The sequence below is a fragment of the Megalopta genalis genome, chromosome 14, assembly GCF_051020955.1.
Source record: "Megalopta genalis isolate 19385.01 chromosome 14, iyMegGena1_principal, whole genome shotgun sequence".
NCBI lineage: Eukaryota > Metazoa > Arthropoda > Insecta > Hymenoptera > Halictidae > Megalopta > Megalopta genalis.
Window position 1 is genome coordinate 8531922 of NC_135026.1, and position 22350 is coordinate 8554271.

Here is a 22350-nt window from a genome sequence, read left to right on the forward strand (position 1 = left end):
GTCAAGATTTTTCTAAGATTTCCAAAAAATTAATTCTTCTAAAATTTCTTGTAGCATTGAAAATAACGGTTACGTCATCATGTACGAAAATGAATGAAACACCCCGTACAGCTGAAATTTGCAAAAAACACTGAAACGAAATAATATACAATTTTCAATTTTTTTTTAATGAACAACAATTCTGCTCCTATAAAACATTTTTATTTTCCCTCGTATTTAATAGTTCAAAGATATGCAGCTCTTTGAAACAAATTCGACGACGTATTATACTATGACCTTGAACTTATAAATAACACAAAATTAATTCTTACGACGTTACGATGATGACCGGCACGCGTGAAATTACATTACGAATGAACAAAAGATCCGTATCGTTGTCCCAAAACGTAAGCGCTATAAAATAATTTACAATTCATATAATTTATATAATACAATGACATATACCAATGACGTTTGTAAATGGCGCAACGCAGCGATGGAATTTTTTTTCTGAATGTATAATTATCCACTATTATTCAGCAGCAACTCTTTGCCACATTGTGCCGCGTTCTTTTCTTCATTGAACGATTGAGAAAGAACGTAACGAGCCACGAAGAGATAATGTCGAATGGATACAACGAGTCAATTCATCTTTCTGCGCGGATGGTCGATAACAATATTGTAGCAGCAACGCGAATAATGGTGCTGTGGGTCACCGTGCTCGTATGAATTTTAACCGCAAACGTTCTTTTTTTTTTCTATCCCACGAAAGACGTATGAAAGTGTTACAACAAGTTGGTCGATACGCGCGCGATAAATTTGCGGAATGCGTAAATATGCGTCGTCGTGATTACCGACCTTGGGGAAGTGACGACTGCTATACTTAGGAGCAATTTTTATGAGTTTACGCGACGATCGATGGTCCATGAACTCACGGACCTGCACGCGTTTCAGTTTCTTTTCGCAAGAAATCCGTGGTTTCGTTTGCATTTTTCTACGCGGAAAGGTAAAATATCGTTTCGGTGGACGCGGTATGAAAATTAAATGCATTTTATTTCGTGTCGCATAATTTCGCAGGGATTCGAAGATACAAAGGTACGTCGTCCCATAGGAAACGGTGCGCGAGGGTTGAAATATTGCGGTCGGTGGCGACATCCAGCGGCGAGGCACGAAAATTGCGACTCACCGTGGTCTCCCATGGTATTACGTTCTGTCCAGGAATCTGTATTACCGAGGCTGTCGTGAATTCCCCAGCGAGTCAATTGATTCTACCTAAATAGCTGTATTCGCGTGTAACGTGTACAAATAGATCTATCATTATATTTTAGTTTCATGGCTTGATCTCACGTGTCCCTATTATTCCACAAACTTTCTGTTCCCTAAAATCGAATCGACGATTGTTTTCACATCCTACTTTACCAACGGCGGGTATCTAACTGCATCGAAATCTGGGGGAAAACTAATTCAAGTGTAAACACTCCATCAATTAAGTACACCATAAATCATTACTAGACTGCGGATTTTATGCGTTTATGGCAAAATCGAGTAGGCGCAATTTAAAACTGCGTCAACGTTAAAAGAAACTGCGAACGTTGATTTTATTAATTTGAACTTAGAAAAATTATTAAAGTGGAAAGAAAACTCGCGTTTGACTCCTATGTCTCGTAATCGATGAAGACAATTTTTAGCATAAAGATCCGCAGTCTGATCATTAGTACACTCTAAGTCTGCGAATGAACGTGTATAGCAATGCAAAAGGGAGTTAAATCACTCCAACGATTTTTAAACGAAGGTTAACTATGCTGCAGTAGAAAAGTAACTAAATCGACGTATGTAACTAGTGTGCCAATAAATAAGTAGCAAACGACTCGAACAATTGGATTCCAAGGTGAAATAGTTTTTCTACCCTAAGTCTTCCATCATTCTGAAACCATGCAGATTCTTTCTCGTGCGTGTTCTTGGTCAGTTCCGCGTGACTCATTCTCCTCGACAGGTTTCCGGTTGCCCATAATACTGTGTCCAATACCGATAATCGGTACCGACTGAGAGCAATCTCAGGCAGTGAACATGATCTCGCAGGTGCAGCCATGGGGGAACCAGAACACGTCGGTGTACAGCTGATCGCCACTTCCTTTCAACGCCACTAGCCTTTTCTGCACGAACTGTTGTTTGCACTGGCTGGTGTAGCCCAAAGGCAGAGAACAGATCCCGTTGCACATGGTTTGTCTGAAAGAATGAAAGGTTTGTCAAAATCGTAAAGCGTAAATATTTCTATACACTTTTCTTGTTTTGTATCTTCATATTTTTATCTTAAAAAAAGAAGCCAAATCTGAGCTCTGTGGAGCAGGAATAGGTGACGCATGCGCCGGGAGTAGTGTTTGCAGGGGAAGAAGCTACGCAAGGAGTGGGGGTAGGCGACGCATACGCCCGAGTCCTACACAGCGGCGTGGCGCGTCTACCGGGTGAGCATTATACTTCAGCCCATAGTTAAAACGTCCTATCTATTAATTTGCCACTTTTTAGGATATTTTTAAATATTCGGAACATCACGTGCCTTCTACCTCTTAAGCAATGCCAGAATATTCTATATACTTCATAAAGTTCCAAATGCAATTCCATTTATTTGCTTTCACTTACCTAAAGATAATTTTATTAATTTGCAGCTTTATTTCTAAGATGATCAGAAATGTCAGTTAGGACAATTCGACTAATATTTCTGATCATCCAGAAAGTGAAGCTGTAAATTAATAAAATTATCTTCAAGTGAAATCAAATAAATGGAATTGCATTTGGAACTCTATGAAATACATAGAATATTCTAACTTTGCTTAAAAGGTAAATAGCAGGTGACGTTCCAAATATTTAAAAATATCCTGAAAAGTGGCAAATTAGTAGAGAGGACGTTTTAACTTAGGACGGTAGTATAATGTTCACCCGGTAGACGAGCCACGCCGCTGTGCGGGGCTCCCACGCATGCGTCGCCTACTCCCACTCCTTGCGTAGCTTCTTCCCCTGCAAACACTGCTCCCGGCGCATGCGTCACCTATTCCCGCTCCTCAGATCTGGCTTATTCTCCCGCGAACGCTAGCCATACCGCAGTTCGATCACTTACGTGCATATTTCCATCTTCACAAGCTGCGTGTACTTCTTAGACTGTTCCTCGTGGTTGACGATGTACATCCAATTTCCCTGGTCGTTCAGTGCTGCCTTCGGCACGCGGTACTGGGTTTCGGTCGGGCAAAGGTAAATTGCTTCAGGATTACCCTGTCTTTTCTGACGTTGCCTGGCCAATTTGCTGTACCTCAACAGCGGGTTCTCGTACAGGGTGCGAGGTGGCGTTTTACTTTCCCGCGTATACCTGGACGGAACATATTCAAATCAGTTTCAAATCGTATTCTGAATCTTTACAAATATTAATAATTTTGCAGATAAAATTTTGGAAATATATGTTCGTATATTTTTATATTTTTGTATTATTTTTTTATACATTTATATTTTATATTTATATTTTTATATTTTATATTTATTATTTTTTTAATATTTTTACATATTTTTTACATTATATTTTTATATATTTACATATTTTCATTCATCATATTTTGATATATTCACATATTTTTAACGCAGAAGTGAAATGAATTTGTTGAGTCAATATTATAAAAGATTTTCTGACTAACCTATTTTTCAAGGTCAATTCAAGGTCACCGTTTATTTTTTTCTTAAATGCCATCATGTACTTTTAATCTCGCTGTAAGGTAGCTGTGACGAGTCTAACGGCTTAGGGTGATATGACCTTGAGGTGACCTCGACTAGATTAAGGCTATGAAATCCAGTTAATCGAAAGAAGTTAAACGATTTTTTGCCAATGCCTTGCTACAGTACTTCCCAGGAAATTTTGATGGGGTCATGTGAGACCCCAAGATACCGGGAAGTTCGAAGAATAATAATCACCTGGGACTCCACCATGCTTGACCCTGATTGAAGGAGTTCAAAGGTTGCGTCCGTGGATGAGCGGGACTATCTGTGCTCAGAAACGGATTTCTGTGGCTTTGATCTGGTGAATTATACCTGTAACTGATCACAGAACACCGAGCTACAAAATTTCAACTAAGATACATGTCCCGATTACTGCCAGTGTCCCCATAAATGCTACTTCAATGATTTTAATGACTTTAATGGCGAAATAATGCGTGGAAAATAGTGAAGAAAACAAATTTTTAAATTCGAAATTTAAAACATCACGAACAAATTTTTCGAATAAAACATTTTTTCGACTAATATTTCGAACAATTCTTCGAATAAAATATCGAATAAAATTTTATTGGAATAAATAATATTATAAATTATTATTATATAATTATACATTATATAATTATATTATATAATAAATATATTATAATTATTATAAATATATATTATAATAAATATATATATATAATTATATATGTAATATATTATTAATATTATAAATAAATAATAAATTTTATTCGAATAAATTCTGCGAATAAAATTTGATTCGTCTAATCTTTCGAATAACGTTTCGAATAAATTCCATGAATAAAATGTTATTCGTTATTCGAATAAAATCTGCCCACCTCTGGTGGCAATGAAACCATGGCACTCATTGTTATTCGATCAATAATTTTTACTGGGATGAGTTGAAAATAAAGCGTGGTACAAATAGCTGCGCTTCGAACATGATCTGGCGTGTTTTTCGTAAAAATGTGAACGGTGAAAGGCGAGGACAAAGAGCGGATCGACTAGTGCCGCGCGGCGAATTAGCATCCGAATTACCCATTTTGTTGAGTGTCGTTCAATGGCGACCCATAAGGCAATGTGGGATGCCCTCGTGGAGGAAACCGTGGCGGCAGGAATGGTAACGGCTGCGAGTGTATTTGCGGCTGACCCCGCTGGGGGTAATCATAACCCTCGGAGTAATCTGGCACCGGCCTTGAACAGAATTTCCTTGATCCTGAACCATTCCTCGAAGCAATCGCGAACAATATGAGACTTTTATGCGGTTACAGTATTGTTTTTATTTAGTGCACACGACGTACAATGAAAATAAGAAAAATAACAAGAATGAAAAATACAAAAACAAAAATCGAACGTAAACGAAAAAAATGGAGAAGATGAAAATAAAAATAAAAAATAAATAAAAATAAATGAAAAAAAGAAGTAAATAAAGATAAATGAAAAATGCGGAAATAATTGGAAAATAAAAAATGGAAAATATTGTACAAAAATAAAAATCGAACGTAAACGAAAAAAATGGAAAAGATGAAAATAAAAATAAAAAATAAATAAAAATAAATGAAAAAAAAGAAGTAAATAAAAAAAGAAGTAAAGAAATAAGAAGTATATAAAAAAAGATTGAAAAATACAAAAACAAAAAGTCAATTAAGAAGATCGAGAATACAAAACCGAAAATAAAAAGTAAATTAAAAAGATGAAAAATACAAAAATATAGAGTAAATTAAAAATATGAAAAATACAAAAAAAAAAAAGACGAAACCAAAGATAAAAAGTAAATAAAAAATGAGAAGTTCAAAAGGAAAAATAAAATAACACAAATGAAAAATATAAAAGCAAAGATTAGAAATTAAAAAGTTGTAAAAGAAAACATCTGTCAGCTGTTTATCTCTCTCTCGTTCCAGCTCTGAAAATATCTTCATCTGAACTCGCTATAAATATCCGTCTATAAATGTCTCTACTTCGTCATCGAATGAAAGATTTCACTGCTACTCCCAACTAAGGTCAGCATAAATTATCAAGACTTACCAGCGAGCATTGAAGTCGTCTTTGGACTCGTCCCTCAGCACGGAGCTGAAGTCGAAGCTGCATTTGTCCGCGAGGAACTTTATCAGCTGGCTGCAACAGTTCGAGTAATGTCGCCGTGTTAAGAAAAACTGAAGTAGGACAATAGCGTTCCCTAGGTCGATCGTCGAAACGATCTTCGATCTGCCCAATGCAAATCAGCCGCGACGTTTGTTACGATATCGGGAGTCAACGTGCGAACATCTTGCGTGACCTATTGACACGTGTCCAATAGTATCTGTTTCAGTCGTCGGAAAAAACTGTTTGCCACGCCATGCGTTATTCATGAACGAATGGAACTCGGCCGTGTTTTGTAGAAGGTGTTAACCCTACGTAGTCCAAATTTTTTTGGACGAGTATAAAAAAGTTTATGTAACTTCGAGTCCTTGCACGAACAAAATGAATTAACAGATTTAAAGAATTTATACTGATGGAATTTTCAACAATCTGGGAGGTGAATGGTAGAAAACATTTTTGAATTTAAAATCGAGAACAATCCAAATATATTACTCCTTTTACGTTATTAGAAATATTGTCTTGAAGATCAAATCGTGCAAATGAAGTCAAAATTAATTGCTTTTATAGTTCATTTTAAATCATGAAAAAACTGGTCTGCATTACACTTTGATGCTTGTCGGTAACTATATTTCAATTATTTCATTGTGTCTTTAATAAGTTTCAATGTATTTGGGAACAATGTAACGCGCATAACAATTGTAACTTTGGGAAGGTTTATAAAGAAATGTTGACAAATGTTGGACTTCGCACTTCTTTCACATGAAAGTTGAAATCGTTGGGAAGAATATTACGTTTGTTTCAACTGCTACTTCTTGCTACTTTTTAGTTTGTGTTATTTTTAAGAAATGAGCGTCCGAAAGTTAATTTTAATCATGGTTTTGAGAAGGTTTATAAGAAAATGATGACAAATGTTAAACTTGGGACTTCTTTCACACGAATGTTTAAATAGTCAGGAAGAAAATTACGTCTGTTTCAACTGCTACATCTTGCTACTTTGTAGTTTGTGTGATTTTAAACAAATGAGATCAGTACATTCATATTATTCTTCTTATTTATATTATTAAAACGTCCTGCTGTTTTTGCAACTTTTCGTTTTACCGTATCGTTATTCTCATTACTTCTATTATTATAATTTTTATAATCATAGATAAAAAATTCGCCAATAAACAACTCCTCGTAGTGCAAAGAAAAATACAGAAAATATACTTTCCACAACCACCATTCTATTTTTCTTATAATCAATTGCCATGGTTCCATAGCATTGTGTGTGTGTGTGTGTGTGTGTGTGTGTGTGTGTGTGGTACAGCTAGTTTTCTCTTGCTAAAAGCTGAAAAATGTTTGACAACATGTAGTTACGTTTGCCGAGAACATTTCAGAGGCAGACGCGCGAATTGTTTCGGCAAACACGCCGACAAATTTTCGTTCACGTCCCCGAACTCCGTAGAACTTTCTCCGGGCTAGAGATCTGTCCCGATGTATAATTCATGGTCCACACCTAAAAGCTGTTTTCTCGTTTCTGGTTACCGCTATTCCGAGGATTACATTCGTTGCATCTCGATCAGAAACCGTTTCCTGTCTAAAGAACACCAACGCCGACCGACTTTCAGATAGTCGTACCACTATGAATAGTCATGGGATCGTCCACGGACCTCTCGTACGGTATTTTAATGTGTTTCTCGTTCTTGGGATTTTCAGTGAACTTTGTCGCAGCATTTTTTCAACGGCATAATTTCGACGATAATAATATCGTACATCATGGTTATTTAATCTAGTCTCTCTCTCTCTCTCTCTCTCTCTCTCTCTCTCTCTCCCTCTCTCTCTCTCTCCCTCTCTCTCTCTCTCTCTGTCTCTCTCTCTTACTTATTCGATTCCTAAAATCTGTTTTACAACTCTGTGTGGGTGAAAGAATAGTTTTTCTAGTCAAAGTGAGTGTGAATTATTTTTCTTATTAGTTAAACGGTTTTTTACTAGTTACATGAATCTTTTACTATGATTCTTGTTTACTAGTTACAGTATGTGTCTATGAATTAATTTTACTAGTTAAACTGTGTGACTATGAATTAATTTTACTAGTTAAAATGTGTGACTATGAATAATTTTTCCCAGTTGTAGTTTGTGACTGTAAATTAATTTTACTAGTTCATATGTATCACTATGAATTATTTGTACTAGTTAAAGTATATGAGTGTGGCAATAATTTTACTAGTTAAAGTGTGTGGCTATGAATTAATTTTACTAGTTAAAGTGTGTAACTATGAATTAGTTTTACTGTTTAAAGTGTGTGACTATGAATTAGTTTTACTGGTTAAAGTGTATGACTATGAATTAATTTTATTAGTTAAAGTGTGTGACTATGAATTAGTTTTACTAATGACAGTGTATAAGTGTGACAGTGTTATTCAAGTGCATCATGTGAATAATTTATTTTTACTGGTTAAACTGGTGTGTGACTATGAATTATTTTTACTAGCTAAAGTATATAAGTGTGGCAATATTTTCATTAATTATAGTGCGTGACTGCGAATATTCAATAAATTAGCAATCGATTATTATTTTACATTACTATTTCTACAAACATTTAAATAATATTCTGCCTCGTATCGAATTTCAACTTGGCGACCCTTAATCGAACTTATTAACATAGCCAAAACACTAGTGTGAATTTTCAGATTACTGAGAATTAGAGTTCTAGGGTTACCGGAAAATGACAAACAATACGAGATGTTATCGTTTCCTGTTATGAAGCTCCTCTTTGTGCAAGCAATCGCATTGTGAAGGCATTGCCGAGGGATCGTTCATCGGTGACAAACACTTGAGGCCAGAATTTGATACCAAATATTCGAGATCACGCAATATAATAATAATAATAGTTAATAATTATATAATATAATAATTTTAAAAAATAATTAAAGTACATCTGAGACCAAAAGTTGTTACTAAATATTCATGCAATGTAATAATAATGTAATAATATAATAATAAATCAAAAGTTTCTGACTTCTGTATAATTTGTTGCAATAAATATTGTAAAAAACAATCAAAATACATCTGCCTTAAATATAGTAAATTATAATAACACTAACAATCAACAGTTTCTAACCTCTGTATAATTTGTGCGAAGAAATATTTTTAAAAAATAATTAAAATGCATCAGCCTCAATTATCGTGAATTATAATAATTTCAGGCGATACACTGTGCATTCAATGTTTAAGAAACGGACTCTGCTGGAGACAAGTCCCGAGACACTCTACCTCCGTCCTATGTATTTATCTACCACTGACCCTATGAACCCGGGAGAAAGTCCGTATTTTTTAGCTGCCTTAAATTGCAATACGATTCACAATACGATTTCGAAACGATTACGTGTTTATCTGGGAACGTATTTCAAGAGATGACGGGACTGTAACGAACAATGGCGTTCGGTTATAAATCAGATGGGAGTGTTCGAACGGGTGCGATACGCAATGATAACGTGCCTTTGAATAATTAATGATAGCGTGGTGTCGCGTGAGGCCAACAGTGGCCGATTTAAATACTTATTACGGAATCGCGAGCCAAACAAAGTGTCTCTGATCCTCGAACCCGCGCGGCAGAGATCAATTCCATGTATAGGGTGCTCTAACATCGATGGCCTAGTTACCGAGCATGTAAAGTGTTAATTAGGTACCCGATAAAATTCATTCCAGTGCTGGAAAATTATGGTGATCAATTCACGAATGCGTCCACTTATCCTATTTTGGTAAAATTTGAAGTGGTCTGGATTGCGACATTTTCTGGACAAAATTCAATTTCTCGACGACAAAAATATTATTATTGCAACTATTGTGAAATATAACAAATATCGTGTAACAATAATTACTCGACTGCGGATCTTTATGCAAAATAAAAATTCTCGTTTGAAAATATCCACTTTTTTAAAAACTTGTCCAAAGTTGAAATTTTTATGAATTTGTTCAATGAAAATTGTTATTATTATTATGTAAATAGTGTTTTTAAAATACTGAAATTAATTGCAGAGTCAAATTCGGCGAAAAGAAATTTTGCAGTACTTGAAATTTGAGAAATTGACTTTTGACCACGAAATTCGAGTTCCAGACCACCGCGCGTTCTCATAACAGATTAGGTGTAAGTTAGGGTTAGACAGAAATTTTGGTATTGAATAAAATTCATCCGAATGCTGGAAAATTATGGTGTTTATTCACAAATATTTCACAAATTGAATTATTCAAAATTCAATTCGTTGTCAACAAAAATATTATTATTGCAACTGTTATAAAATATAACAAATGTCGTGTAACAATAATTACTCGACTGCGGATTTCTACGCAAAATAAAAATTCTCGTTTCAAAAATTTCATTTCTTCAAAAGCTTGCTCAAAGTTGAAATTTTCATGAACTTGCTCCATAAAAATTGTCATAATTAATATGAAAATATTGTTTCTAAAATATACTGAATCCAATTACAGAGTCAAAATACGACGAAAAGAAATTTTACGATACTTGAAACTTGAGAAATTGACTTTTGACCACGAAATTCGTGGTTCCAGACCACCGCGCGTTCTGATTACAGGTTAGGTCCGGGTTACTGTGCTCTAACAGGACCCTATTGTAAATAATTGCCGAGTTCGGATAATCGACGTTCGACCGTGGTGCGATGAATAATTCACGCTGCGATAATTTACAATGTAAGAACGATCGAGTGGTCGGCGACAAGCGAAGACGGAGAAGGAAATGGAAATCGGTGAGTGCAAAACGCAACGGTCGTTTCGAGCGATAAATCTCGCGCGTGTACCGCGGATCGATGGAACGTCGGACGGAGCAAGGCTGTCGATCGTAACGGGCCCGATAATTATCAAGCCGAGCGTGACCGCATCAAGGCCACGGTCACGCTGCGATGATTAAGAAATTAACCGTATCGGAACCGACGTAACGGACTTATACAGGTCGCCGCCATTAGTCTTTACGTAATCGACCATCGCTTTCAGATTCCTCGGCGAAGCACAGAAGAACAAGGGAAAAAGTTGATCGAGAAACTTCGTTGGCTATTCCACGTAGCTCCGATCGGATTTAGCAATCGTTTTGACCGCCAAGAGATCTCATTCATTAATCTGGCTTTCGTTACGCGTGTAAAGCGGACGGCGCGATGCGGCGCGAAGTGAATCGACGCTGAATAAATTAATGGCGTGTCTAAGGTCAGACTTCAGTTTCGAACCAAGGACTCGTCCCACGCAGAACAATGAAATGATACACCGCGAGCGAGGAAAGTATTCGAGCCGCGCTATACCGCCGCTGATAAGCTGGGATTGCGAATTCATTTTCGCAGTGGGTCAACTAGGCTGGATGTCCCAATTACTGCCATCTCAAGCTCGTCGCGAAACTTCGGTTAATCATTACAGAAATAGTTTAGCACAAACATCATTCGAATTTGCATTGTAATAATAATTTGCAGCGTTTTTTTTATCAAGGAAAACTTTGTTATATAACAAATATCAAACGCCGATTGCTAATTCGTTGAAAATACATAAGAAAGTGCAATGTACCTATTACTGCCATGTCAGATATTGCGACATCTACGAAATGGGTATTGGAGAAACACTTTGATTTGAGTGGCTTCTTCAGCTCGATATTTCCTGGTTTCATATTTCTCACATAATTTGTATTTGATCGAGACATAACCTAAATTTAAACTAGAAAGGCAATAACGCACTGTTTTTTTTCGAACTCGTGTAACGTAAGTCTGCGGTGTTTCGTCTGGGTCACAGTAAGGTTATATCATAGACTTGATTCGAATCTAACCTAGACTTAACTCAGATCTAAGCTAAACCTAATCTATACATATATTTAGGACGTTCGATAATTTATAGTTATGATTTTTAAAATGTCTCGAACGGTGTAATTGTAGGTTATACCTAACCTCGATCTAACCTAGACCTAATATAAATTTAGGACGTTTGATAAAAAAAACTTTTCAACTTCTTTTTGCGAATTTCTTAGAAACTGGACTTGCGTTTATTATTCCATAAAAATTATATTGTCAGTTTTAGAACTATTTATAACATATTGCACAGCACTGGTGCAGCTTTTAACAACAATTACCACGATAAATTTTACGATTTTTCAAATTCTTTATTGCTATTCGTCATTCTTCCACTGTCGTTTTTTTTCATTTTTACGATTTCTTCGCGATATTATTTAATCTTGACAGTAAACGGAACCTTTTTTTTACTACAGAGATATATTTTTATGTACAGTGCACAATTCTGTCCAGACTGCGTCTCGCTGTTCAGACTGCGTTTCATACCGTGAGACAGCAGGAATTTACAAACGTCTAATATGCGGCTTATTAAAATCTTGTAAGAAATAAACATCCATTAGTTTCGCGTTCCTTGCGAACGAATTGTAGAAAGCCATTACTTTCGCATAAAGATACGCAATCAACTGGTGACAGCATCCGTTTTACGATGCAGTTGCTCAACGCCCAGAGTGGTATTTTCTCGAACCAATCTAGAGGGTGTCCATTTGTGAGTGTTAGTGTTGTTTAGTATTTTGAATTTCGCGCCATTTAAATCTTTTGCACTAGATTGCCATTGTTTACTAACTTTATCTGCAAGTAAACCACTTTCTTCAAATTTTTGTATTATTCTTTTGATTTGCATGTTTGACGAACACTTTTCTCTTCCATATTCTGTACGAAATTCTCTTCTAACTTCAGCATAACTTTCACCAGATTTGTAATAATATTTAATAATAAACAGGCGTCGTTGACTCGAATATTTTCACTTGTCAAATGTCAAATAATATTCAGGGTATCCAAAAAGTTACTCAAAATTGGGAAATAAGGGGTTCCTGAGGTTATTCGAAGTAATTTTTTCCTTAGCGAAAGTGCAATCCGCGGCTTTGTTTACGAGTTATTAACGAAAAACAGTGACCAATGAGAGGCGAGATCAGCTGGCGCGTGGCGGATGGGCCAATGAGCGGAACTGGGCTGTGATCGCTCATTCACTCGGCCGCCTCGCGCCATGCGTGCTCGCTTCTCATTGGCCGGTGTTTTTCGTTAATAATTCATAAACGAAGCCGCAGATTGCATTTTCGCTAAGGAAAAAGTTACTTCAAATGACCTCGGGAATCCCTCATTTCCCGGAAGTACCATAATTTTGAGACACCCTTTCTTGACCTATAATACGGTGATCGCCACGTGACCTCGAGGCCAAAAATTTCGACATCGATAAACTTAAAATCGCAGAAGATATCATCTTAAGAAAAATGCTCTGTTCGTCCTAACATTCTCCCTTTCAAACTAAACATCATTTTCACATTATCGAAAACAAAAGTAATCAAGATGTTTTAGTCACAGTATACTCTTGCGAATTTATTGAATACACTGTACATCGAGAAGGTTTAGTCACGACCACCGAAAGGAACGTCAGCTAAATGCAAAATTATAAATCGAGAAGAGGTCGACCCGTCCCCGAGAAATGTCCTTGTTCACGAAGAAATTTGCCAAAAGCACAGTTCATTGGTCTGTCATTAGTATTCCAAACAGTACCGGTGAAGCCACTCCCGCATACGAAACATGGATTTCGAGAAAGATTTTGGGAAAGTCTCGGAATCGTGATCGCGGAAGTATTGTAGTTCTGGGTCGCGTTCGTGAAAGTCTGCTGAAATAATCTCACCAAAAACACGATTAGCCTAACTTTCGCAATTTTAAACACTTCTGCGAAATCAGTTCTTTCACCTTGATGACAAAATCCAACGCCCATTAGGTTAGATAAAATCGAATGTGTATATTTTCTTATTTGAAGTTGGAACATTTTTTGGTCAAACATTTTTTTCTACACCAGAAAATATTGTTAAGAAAAAACCCATAGAATTCTGTGTTTCCTAACAATACGCGTACGAAATACGTTTCTTTCTTTTCGAGGTTATATTTGGGTTACGCGTACCGTAGTTCTACGTATTCGGTTCGTTCATTGTCAGAAAACGTTCGTTCATTGTAGAAAAAATGTTTTCTTTTTCATCGAATCTGCGTATCCATTGGAAACAGTACAATGTGCTAGTTCGAAGTTCTGTTGGTTGCTGGGAAGTGTAGCCAACTTCAAACGAGAAAATAAGAACTGGCTACACGCGGAACACCTAACCTATATTGAATTTTATCTACCTAGTGGGCGTTGGATATTTTTCATCAAGGTGAAAGGCAGTCATATGGATTTCGCGTGGACAATTTTATATGGAGTACAACACATAAAAACAAAAGGTGTTAAATTATCCGTTAAAACTATAATTATATTATATAAATAATAGTTTTAACAGGTAATTTAACACCTTTTGTTTTCATGTGTTGTACTCCATATAAAATTGTCCACACGAAATCCATATGACTCCATATGACTGACTATATATATAATAGTTATATATATATAATATATAATATATAATTATTATTTATATATTACACGATACAAAACTTGATTTCCGTTGAAATTCCCATAAATCCGTACCGTAGCCGCGCAACCCTAATTGGATATCCCAGAAGGTTACGTTGTTATTCCGAGGACAGTAACATTCCTAATGTTACTACCGGTGCTGATTAATTTGATTTCGGTTCGGTGCATTCTCGGCCGTGTTATTCGACCGTCGGATCGGTTCGAACGTCGCCAACGGAGGCCGTCGAGTTTTTCTGGAAGGCCGGAGCTAGCCCGCGTGTAACGAGCGCATGCAGTCTTTGTTTTGCGTCCTTTTCGGCTTGTCACGTTTTAAACTGAATGAAACGAGTTTCTTACCGGGGATAATGATCTGGGCTCTCGCAGAACGTCTGGCCCGGCTTCGCGCAATTAGGCGTGTGCCCCGGTGGCGCGGGAACAAAAGGCTCTAACTGCGGTCGTCCTGGGCATCCGTATTCGATGCACGGCTGGCTGTGCGCGTTCGCCAAGGACAGCTGAAATCCAAATTCGTTTCTCACGTGAAATCATCGTCTGCGCTACGGAACCGCTAATAAAGCAATAAGAATAATTAAATATGCAGTGGCGAGCAGAATTCCGTAGACAGACCTAACCTATATGTACAACGTGTGCAGGCTTAACCTATATTTGTAACGTTCGAAGGATTTTAAGGTTATTTAGGTTAGGTCTGGATTAGGCAAACGGTAATAAAAGATAGATAGAGCCTATCGAAGTGAACGTAAAAGTTTTACACAGATTTGTGAACATTGCTCTTTAGAGGTACAATCATATAAATAATTGGCGAGGTTATAAATACTTCGAATTTGATGCATGACTAAGAATATAGAACAATCAGAACGAGCATGGATTAACAATAATAAAATTGCCATTTATAGTCTATTGCGCGTCCTAGTGCACGACGTAGTGCATTTTTATACAGTACTTTAACGCAGTATAACATAACATAGTATAACATGGTATAGCATAATACAATATGATATGCACATAGTACAACACACAACATAGAGTATATATATATATATAGTATATATATAGAGTATATATAGTACTATATATATATATAGAGTATATATATAGTACAATGTAATACTATATAATATTGCAGGCTCTAGTTTTTAAAGGGAAATGTCAACGAAGTCTAAATTAGATTGAATGCAAATTTGGCGACAAATAAAGATATCAATAATTTTTTAATTTAAAAAATACCATCGAATGATTTCTGGATTTTTTCGAAAATCTTTCTTGTCATTTTAAGGAAAGTAGAAGATAGAGTAATGTAGTACAAGAATGTGCATCTGACGTAAAGTGGTCTCCCTAATTCGTTATCGAATATTGCAAACAGTTTACGCGCTATTATGTGCAGCACAAATCATTGAAACCGGTTCAAGGAAGAATGAATCACTCGGATTCCGCAACCAGTTAGAGATTTCTCCTAATAATGATCTTTATAGGAATTTTATAGGAAGAACGCTCTAATTAAGTCTATCGATGCAATCTGCTTGCATCAATTTGCCGTGCAAAGTCTGCTCCATTTAGATGCAAAACGAGAAGATTATAGTTTTTAATAAACTTACTAATTCTAATAAATAGAAAATTGTGCAACATTTATTATTTCTCTTAATAATTCTAATGAATTTAAAATAACGTAACATTTATTTTTTCCCTTAACAATTGCAATGGATTGAAGATAGTGTAACATTTATTTTTTTCCTTAATCCTTAAAAATAGTGTTGAAATATGTTTTCGGGCACCTTAAATGTTTTCATTGTGTTGCATTCGACCTAGTTATTGTTTTCATAAATAAATAAAATTTGCTGATTATAAAAATCTGACAAAAATTAACTACATACAGCGACGTTGGTTTTGATCCAAGTAAAAATGTGTTTGCAAGCCAAATATTGAACTTAATAATATTTTGGATTTGGGTGCTTCGAACTATTGCCAGATTATGGCAAACAAACATTTCACAGCAAAGAAAAATTTTTAGCGAAACACATTATACAACTCGACATTTCGACTTTTGGCCACCTAATGCGGGCTACCAGACCATTGTGCGACGTCCCATTAAAAAAAGTACACGTTCTTATGGCGTTGCGCAACGTGTATCGCGATACTAATCGGGATAAGGAATAGGAAACTCGGTTCGTCGCGTGTTATCGAGATCGAGTATAAGAATAAGCCCGTAAGCCATTCACGAATCTCTTCCCATCGGCCTATTTTCGAATCGGGAATTTTGAAACGAACGATCCTTATCCGACCCCGGTCGTTAACACGGATTTAACTCTGACGTAATATCCTGGTGCAGCGGCGTTTAACTGCTTTCTTATGCCACTTTCAATTGACTCATCCGTATGACACAGCCTAGCCGGCACCGTGTTTCATCGGATCACGACGGAAATCAGTCGTGTACCGCGAAACCACTTTCGTTCTGACGATTCGCGAGTTGACGTGGCGAAACCGCGTCACCGCTCATGCGCTGGAAATATTAACAAGCACTATTTTGATCCGCACACTAAGCAATGAAAGCTACGATTTCATGAATATCACTGGCTGCTTAAATTTACAGCCCCACACTTTTACTACCGCAGGTCTCGATAACAGTAGACAAGAGATAGACAAGGTATACGTGGAACAAATTTTTCTTTTCAGTTATTTTCATTTTACGTTTATTTTTGTAGTACCAATGGACAGCTGAGATCCTTGCGATTAAAATGAGTCCAAACACGATGGAAATTGGACCACGTTTGTCGATCTGTTATATACTGGGTGAACAAAACAACTTGATCACTTTGAATATTTTACTAATGCACAAATGTCAAAGCAAAAAAGATTGCTTGATTTACATGGATGAATGTTATGATAAACAGAACATTTTTCTGAACAATTTTTGCTATTTTAAGTCACTGACGTTTTCTTAAATGAGAGTTTATATTTTGATCATTATCTTGACATAAATATTATCAAATTACCCATAAGTAATCACCATAAAATATTTTCCTACGACATTCCTTCAAATGATCAAAGACAAGAAAATTTACTCGAAATGATCGTGTTATTTTGTTCACCCTGTAGATTGGCCATACTAGAATAGCTTAAACTAATCCGAATTGCATCGTGTTTGTACTCATTTTAATCAGAAGAATCTCAGCTATCCAACAGTTCTAACATCGCAAAGGTAAGACGATAAACACTGAAAATGAAATTTGCTTTATTGCATGTTGATTTTTTGCTGTTGTCCCTTTAACTACCGAAACCGTGGTTCTAATGCTAAGAATGAGTATTGCGTCAGACTCGGTAACAATGAATTCGCATTCTTCTCTATTGTTGCAAAGTGACTAGCTCCGATGAAGATCTTCGCGCGCCCGATCATTAATTACGGATGATCTTACATCAGTCTTTACACGAGCGTCCACAATTTCACTTAGCTTTCACGATGCGCACGAAACGACTGGTCTGGGTCTGAAACACGAATTTCGTGGTCAAAAGTTAATTTCTCAAGTTTTAAGCTATTGGCAACAGTTCTTTTTTTAACCCTCTGGAAAACCTCGAAATCCGAAGTATCAATTAATTTCAGATGGTTCCGGATCTCGATTCAGTATTTTAGAAACGAACTAGCAAAATTCGAGATAACAGTATAAATTTTCTGTGCGCAACGGAGTTGAGCATTCTTTGAATAAAATTTGATTCAAACAACATTTCGAATAATGATTTGAATGATTCGAATAACGAGTTGAATAAATTCTTCGAACAAAATTTAATTCGAATAATATATTGAATAATATATTAAATAAATTCTTCAAATAATATATCGAATAATATATCGAAAACATTCTTTAAATAATGTATCGAATAATATATCGAATAAATTCTTCGAATAAAATTTGATTCGAATAATATATCGAATAAATTCTTCGAATAAAATTTGATTCGAATAATATATCGAATAAATTCTTCGAATAAAATTTGATTCGTATAATATATCAAATAAAATTTGATTCGAATAAAATATTAAAATATCAGTCTTAACAACGGTATCATTCGTGAAATATATATAAATAAAACTTTCTATTTATAAAATGTAGAGGTCACCTTGATTCTTGAAAATGTTAATATATATTTTCGATTGCATAATATTTTTAGCTGGTGTCAAGACGAGTTCGACGACCTATCCTGATATAATCTCAAACATTGAAATAACAGTTGAAATCATTTTGGCCACCGAAAACGAACTCCAGACCACCGTGGATCGTTCGTTTCGTAGAGATCACCCGCGTCGCGGCTTTTGACGCAGAGCACGTCACGTGTGCGACCGTAAAACCTGTGTTCCTATGCTCGGTAGACACGCGCCTCTGCGGAGCTGCACTTTCACGCACGATTCGCAGACACGCGAACAGAGTTGCGAATTAGAAACGTCGTTTAGACGCTTCCGTGAATTTTTACGCGGTCCCGTTTCGCGTGTCGTGGTTCTTGGCGCAGCGGGGCGATTCTTGAGGCAAGGGTTCCGTTCAAATACGCCTAACGAGTTTTTAATGTCTCTTTTGTACGATCCTTCGTGATAAATACTCGATATTTAACGGATTAATAGAATTCTTATAGTGGCATTTTTACCGGAGAAAGTGTCAACTTTTGTTTGGTACACTGGGGTCACGAGTGACCCCGTCACGGCATTTCTTTTTACTTTTGTAGTGAAAGTTCCATTTTCCACGTTTTTATTATCTTATGTAGTAATTGAGAATTAAATGTCGATGCAGAGCATTCTCTCATCTGGAATTAGAATAAAACCTAAAATAAAACGAAAATCTAAAATAATATTAAAATCTGAAATAAAACCGGAATCTATAATAAAGCTAAAATCTAAGATAAAATTAAATTTTCTAAAATAAAACTAAAATCTAAAATAGAATAGAAATCTAAGATAAAATGAAAATTTAATATAAAATTAAATTCTAAAATAAAGCTAAAATCTAAGATAAAATTAAATTCTAAAATAATGCTAAAATCTAAAATAAAATAGGAAACTAAAATAAAATAAAATTCTAAAGTAATGCTAAAATCTAAAAAAAAAAACAAAGATCTAAAATAAAATAAAATTCTAAAATAAAGCTAAAATCTAAAATAAAGTATTAACATCATGATAATTGATGTCTTCTGCTATGATGCTACATGCGCTACATACATGTGCTACATCGTTTTTTAATTTCTATGCACTATGAGTAAGCGTAACACAATAAAAAAAATTTAGGTGATTTTAAAGTAACCCGTTACGGTATAGTAGACTGCAAAGAAGATTTTGTCGCAAAAAGATAGTCCTTGGAACCATTCAACTTTTTTGTAGTGTTGCGATTGAAAAATAGCTGAAGCTGAACCTAGTTGCACAGGCTGCATATGGATGAAGCTTTGTTTGAGCGGCACGAACAGCGTTGCTTTTTTTTCGCGTAGCTGTACCACGCTATTCCCCGCATCGATTCACAATTACTTCGCAGAAAAAGAACGATATTTTGCGGTCCTATTTTTACCGCCTACAATAATCCTTCGATCTCAAAATATAGCAATAGAGTGTTCGCATATGAAAGATTCGGATAATCGAGATTCTATTGAATAATAATATTGATATATATATTTTTTTTATTGATATTTTATTGGCATTATTGATTTATTATTATTGATTTTTATAATCGTACTAATAAGTACGACGTAAAAGATCATGCTTAAGCCATCGAACTAGCAACACAATTTTTAATAGAGTATATATAACCTCCAAAAAAAGTATACATAACCTCTTAGCTGCAACCAACGACTATACTCGTCATGCAAAAATGGTGACTATTTGTGTAACGACGAGTATACTCGTCACGCGTTAATAACAACTTTTAATACAATGACGAATATATTCGTCGCCAATGTTTCGTCCACCGACGAGTACCTCCGTCATGAAGAAATGACAATTATTTTATACAATGACGAGTATACTCGTCACGCAAGAATGATATTTTCTTTCAGAATGACGAGTACACTCGTCACGAAGAAAATGCAATTTATTATAATTATGCTAGTCTTTAAGAAATAACAGTTTATTATCTAATGACGAATATACTCGTCATACAACAATCGCAACTATTTTACAAGTACACTTGTAAGAAATGTCACTTCTTTTGACGAAAATACTCGTTGTGATGAAATGGCAGTTTTTTCAGCACTGACGAGTATACTCGTCATGAAGAAATGACAATTCTTTCGACGAATATACTCGTTGTGATGAAATGGCAGTTTTTTATGCACTGACGAGTATACTCGTCATGAAGAAATGGCAATTCTTTCGACGAATATACTCGTTGTGATAAAATGGCAATTTATTATGTACCGACGAGTATACTCGTCACGAATACATGGCAACTTGTTACGTGCCGACGAGTGTACTCGTCACGAATAAATGGGAACTTGTTATGTACCAACGAGTATACTCGTCACGAATACATGGCAACTTGTTATCTGCCGACGAGTATACTCGTCACGAATAAATGGCAACTTCTTATGTACCGACGAATATACTCGTCACGAATAAATGGCAAGTGCATCAAGATTCGCTAGCAACAGCGATTGCAACGGGAATCTGAGACATGATCGGAAAAGAATAGAAACGAGGAATCGATCGATCACTTACGATGATCAGCGTGTCCAGCAGCGGCCTCATTTCGGCGGGGTCCCGTCGAGGGTGCAGGATCGATCTCCACTGACACTTCGGCAGAACTGAGCTGTCGCGACGGTCCGCGTTATCGTCCGTTGGATCGCGCGGCGCGCACCTTTCGCGGGGCAGGTGTCACGACGGAAACGCGACGGTTCGATCACATAATTATCGTCGCGGGGATCGACGGTGACACGAGGAACAGGTATCCGAAGCGGGCGGGCGAGCGCGTGCCGGTAACCGCGTTGCAGAGGATGCGCCTAGGCGAGCTGTGCGGATCGCGGAACCACCGACACGTAATCATCTAGTCGCCCGACTGTTGACAGCTATTGTTCCCCGCGGCTGGATAACGATCACGGTGCGCGGCCGCCGGCTGGCTGGCTTCGGTTTCCCGCCGGTAAACTGTGCGAATTGAGAAACAATTAAACAATGGCCGCGCCGATAAGCGTTCGGGAGCGGCAAACGAGCCTCCAACGTCGGCACCGCGCGGCGACTGTTATTGCATCCGGGCAACCGATGAAACTCGGCGATAGACCGCGCCGCCGAGGAAAATTTCTAAGGAACGCCGGCCAAGTGTGAAACCATTGTTCACCGGTTTCGGGAAACCGGCGGCTCGCTATCGCCGTTGCCGTTCAAAAATTTCACGCTCCGCGGAATCCAATTTCCAAATTCCATTCGCGGCTGTGCCGATCAAAAGATCGCCTCCCAGCGATATCGTTCGCCCAGACCCGAGAGGGTGGCTTCACCCCTACGCGCGGATGTAGGTCGTTCTACCTGCGTACAGGCGGTTTCACAAACGACTTGTCACACTTGGCTGATTTAAGGCCGTTTAAGAAATCGCTGACTCTGTTGCCGGTCGGCTTACCTGGGCGACTTTGCAGAGGCTAAACACTTGGCGGCTTGACACGGACACTCGGTAATCGCACTTCCTCACTGCACTTCACTGAAAACGATCGGGGGACCAGGAAAATGAGGACGGAGTGCTCGGTTGATCACCGCCCGGTCACACTGTGGACGCGCTCGCAAGCATCGGCTACCTAAGGCCAGCCGGCGCCAGTCGCTGTGCTCCTGCTCCGCCGGGTTCGGCCGCTGTCAGAGTCCGTCCGACGGTGTTTTACACGCGACGGTCTTACCCACGGCAACGTGGGTGCTCCTATCTATACCTGTACCCTACGCCCGGGCCCCCTTCCTCGTGGACGCGTGCACGAGTTCCGATCTAGGGGGCCGGCCGGGTGGGGTACCCGATACACTTTCACTGGCGTCCGTGGTCCGAGGCACCGTCCGGTCGACCTTACGCGTCGACGACGCCTGACGGATGGTCGTTTTCATCGAACGTGTCCGAACGTGCCGTCAAACGAATCGGTATCTCGAATAAAAAATCTCGGGAAAAGAGA

The 22350-nt window shown here is 37.4% G+C and overlaps 1 protein-coding gene across 2 annotated transcripts; it reads right to left on the reverse strand.

The window, feature by feature from the left end:
* Positions 1-185: 185 nt before the first annotated feature.
* On the reverse strand, positions 186-22146 carry spz5 (spatzle 5 Toll-1 receptor). 2 transcript variants are annotated; one of them, XM_033479570.2, is made up of 8 exons: positions 21822-22146; positions 20936-21358; positions 14596-14750; positions 5761-5850; positions 4774-4929; positions 3931-4053; positions 3092-3337; positions 186-2205 (listed from the first exon to the last, which is right to left on the reverse strand). In XM_033479570.2, the coding sequence occupies exons 2-8, from the start codon at positions 20963-20965 to the stop codon at positions 2034-2036; spliced, it is 972 nt and encodes a 323-aa protein (XP_033335461.2). In that variant the 5' UTR covers positions 20966-21358; positions 21822-22146; the 3' UTR covers positions 186-2033. The 2 variants fall into 2 exon arrangements, with proteins under 2 accessions (XP_033335461.2, XP_033335460.2); XM_033479569.2 differs by having other exon boundaries at positions 20936-22146.
* Between the last annotated feature and the right edge of the window lie 204 nt (positions 22147-22350).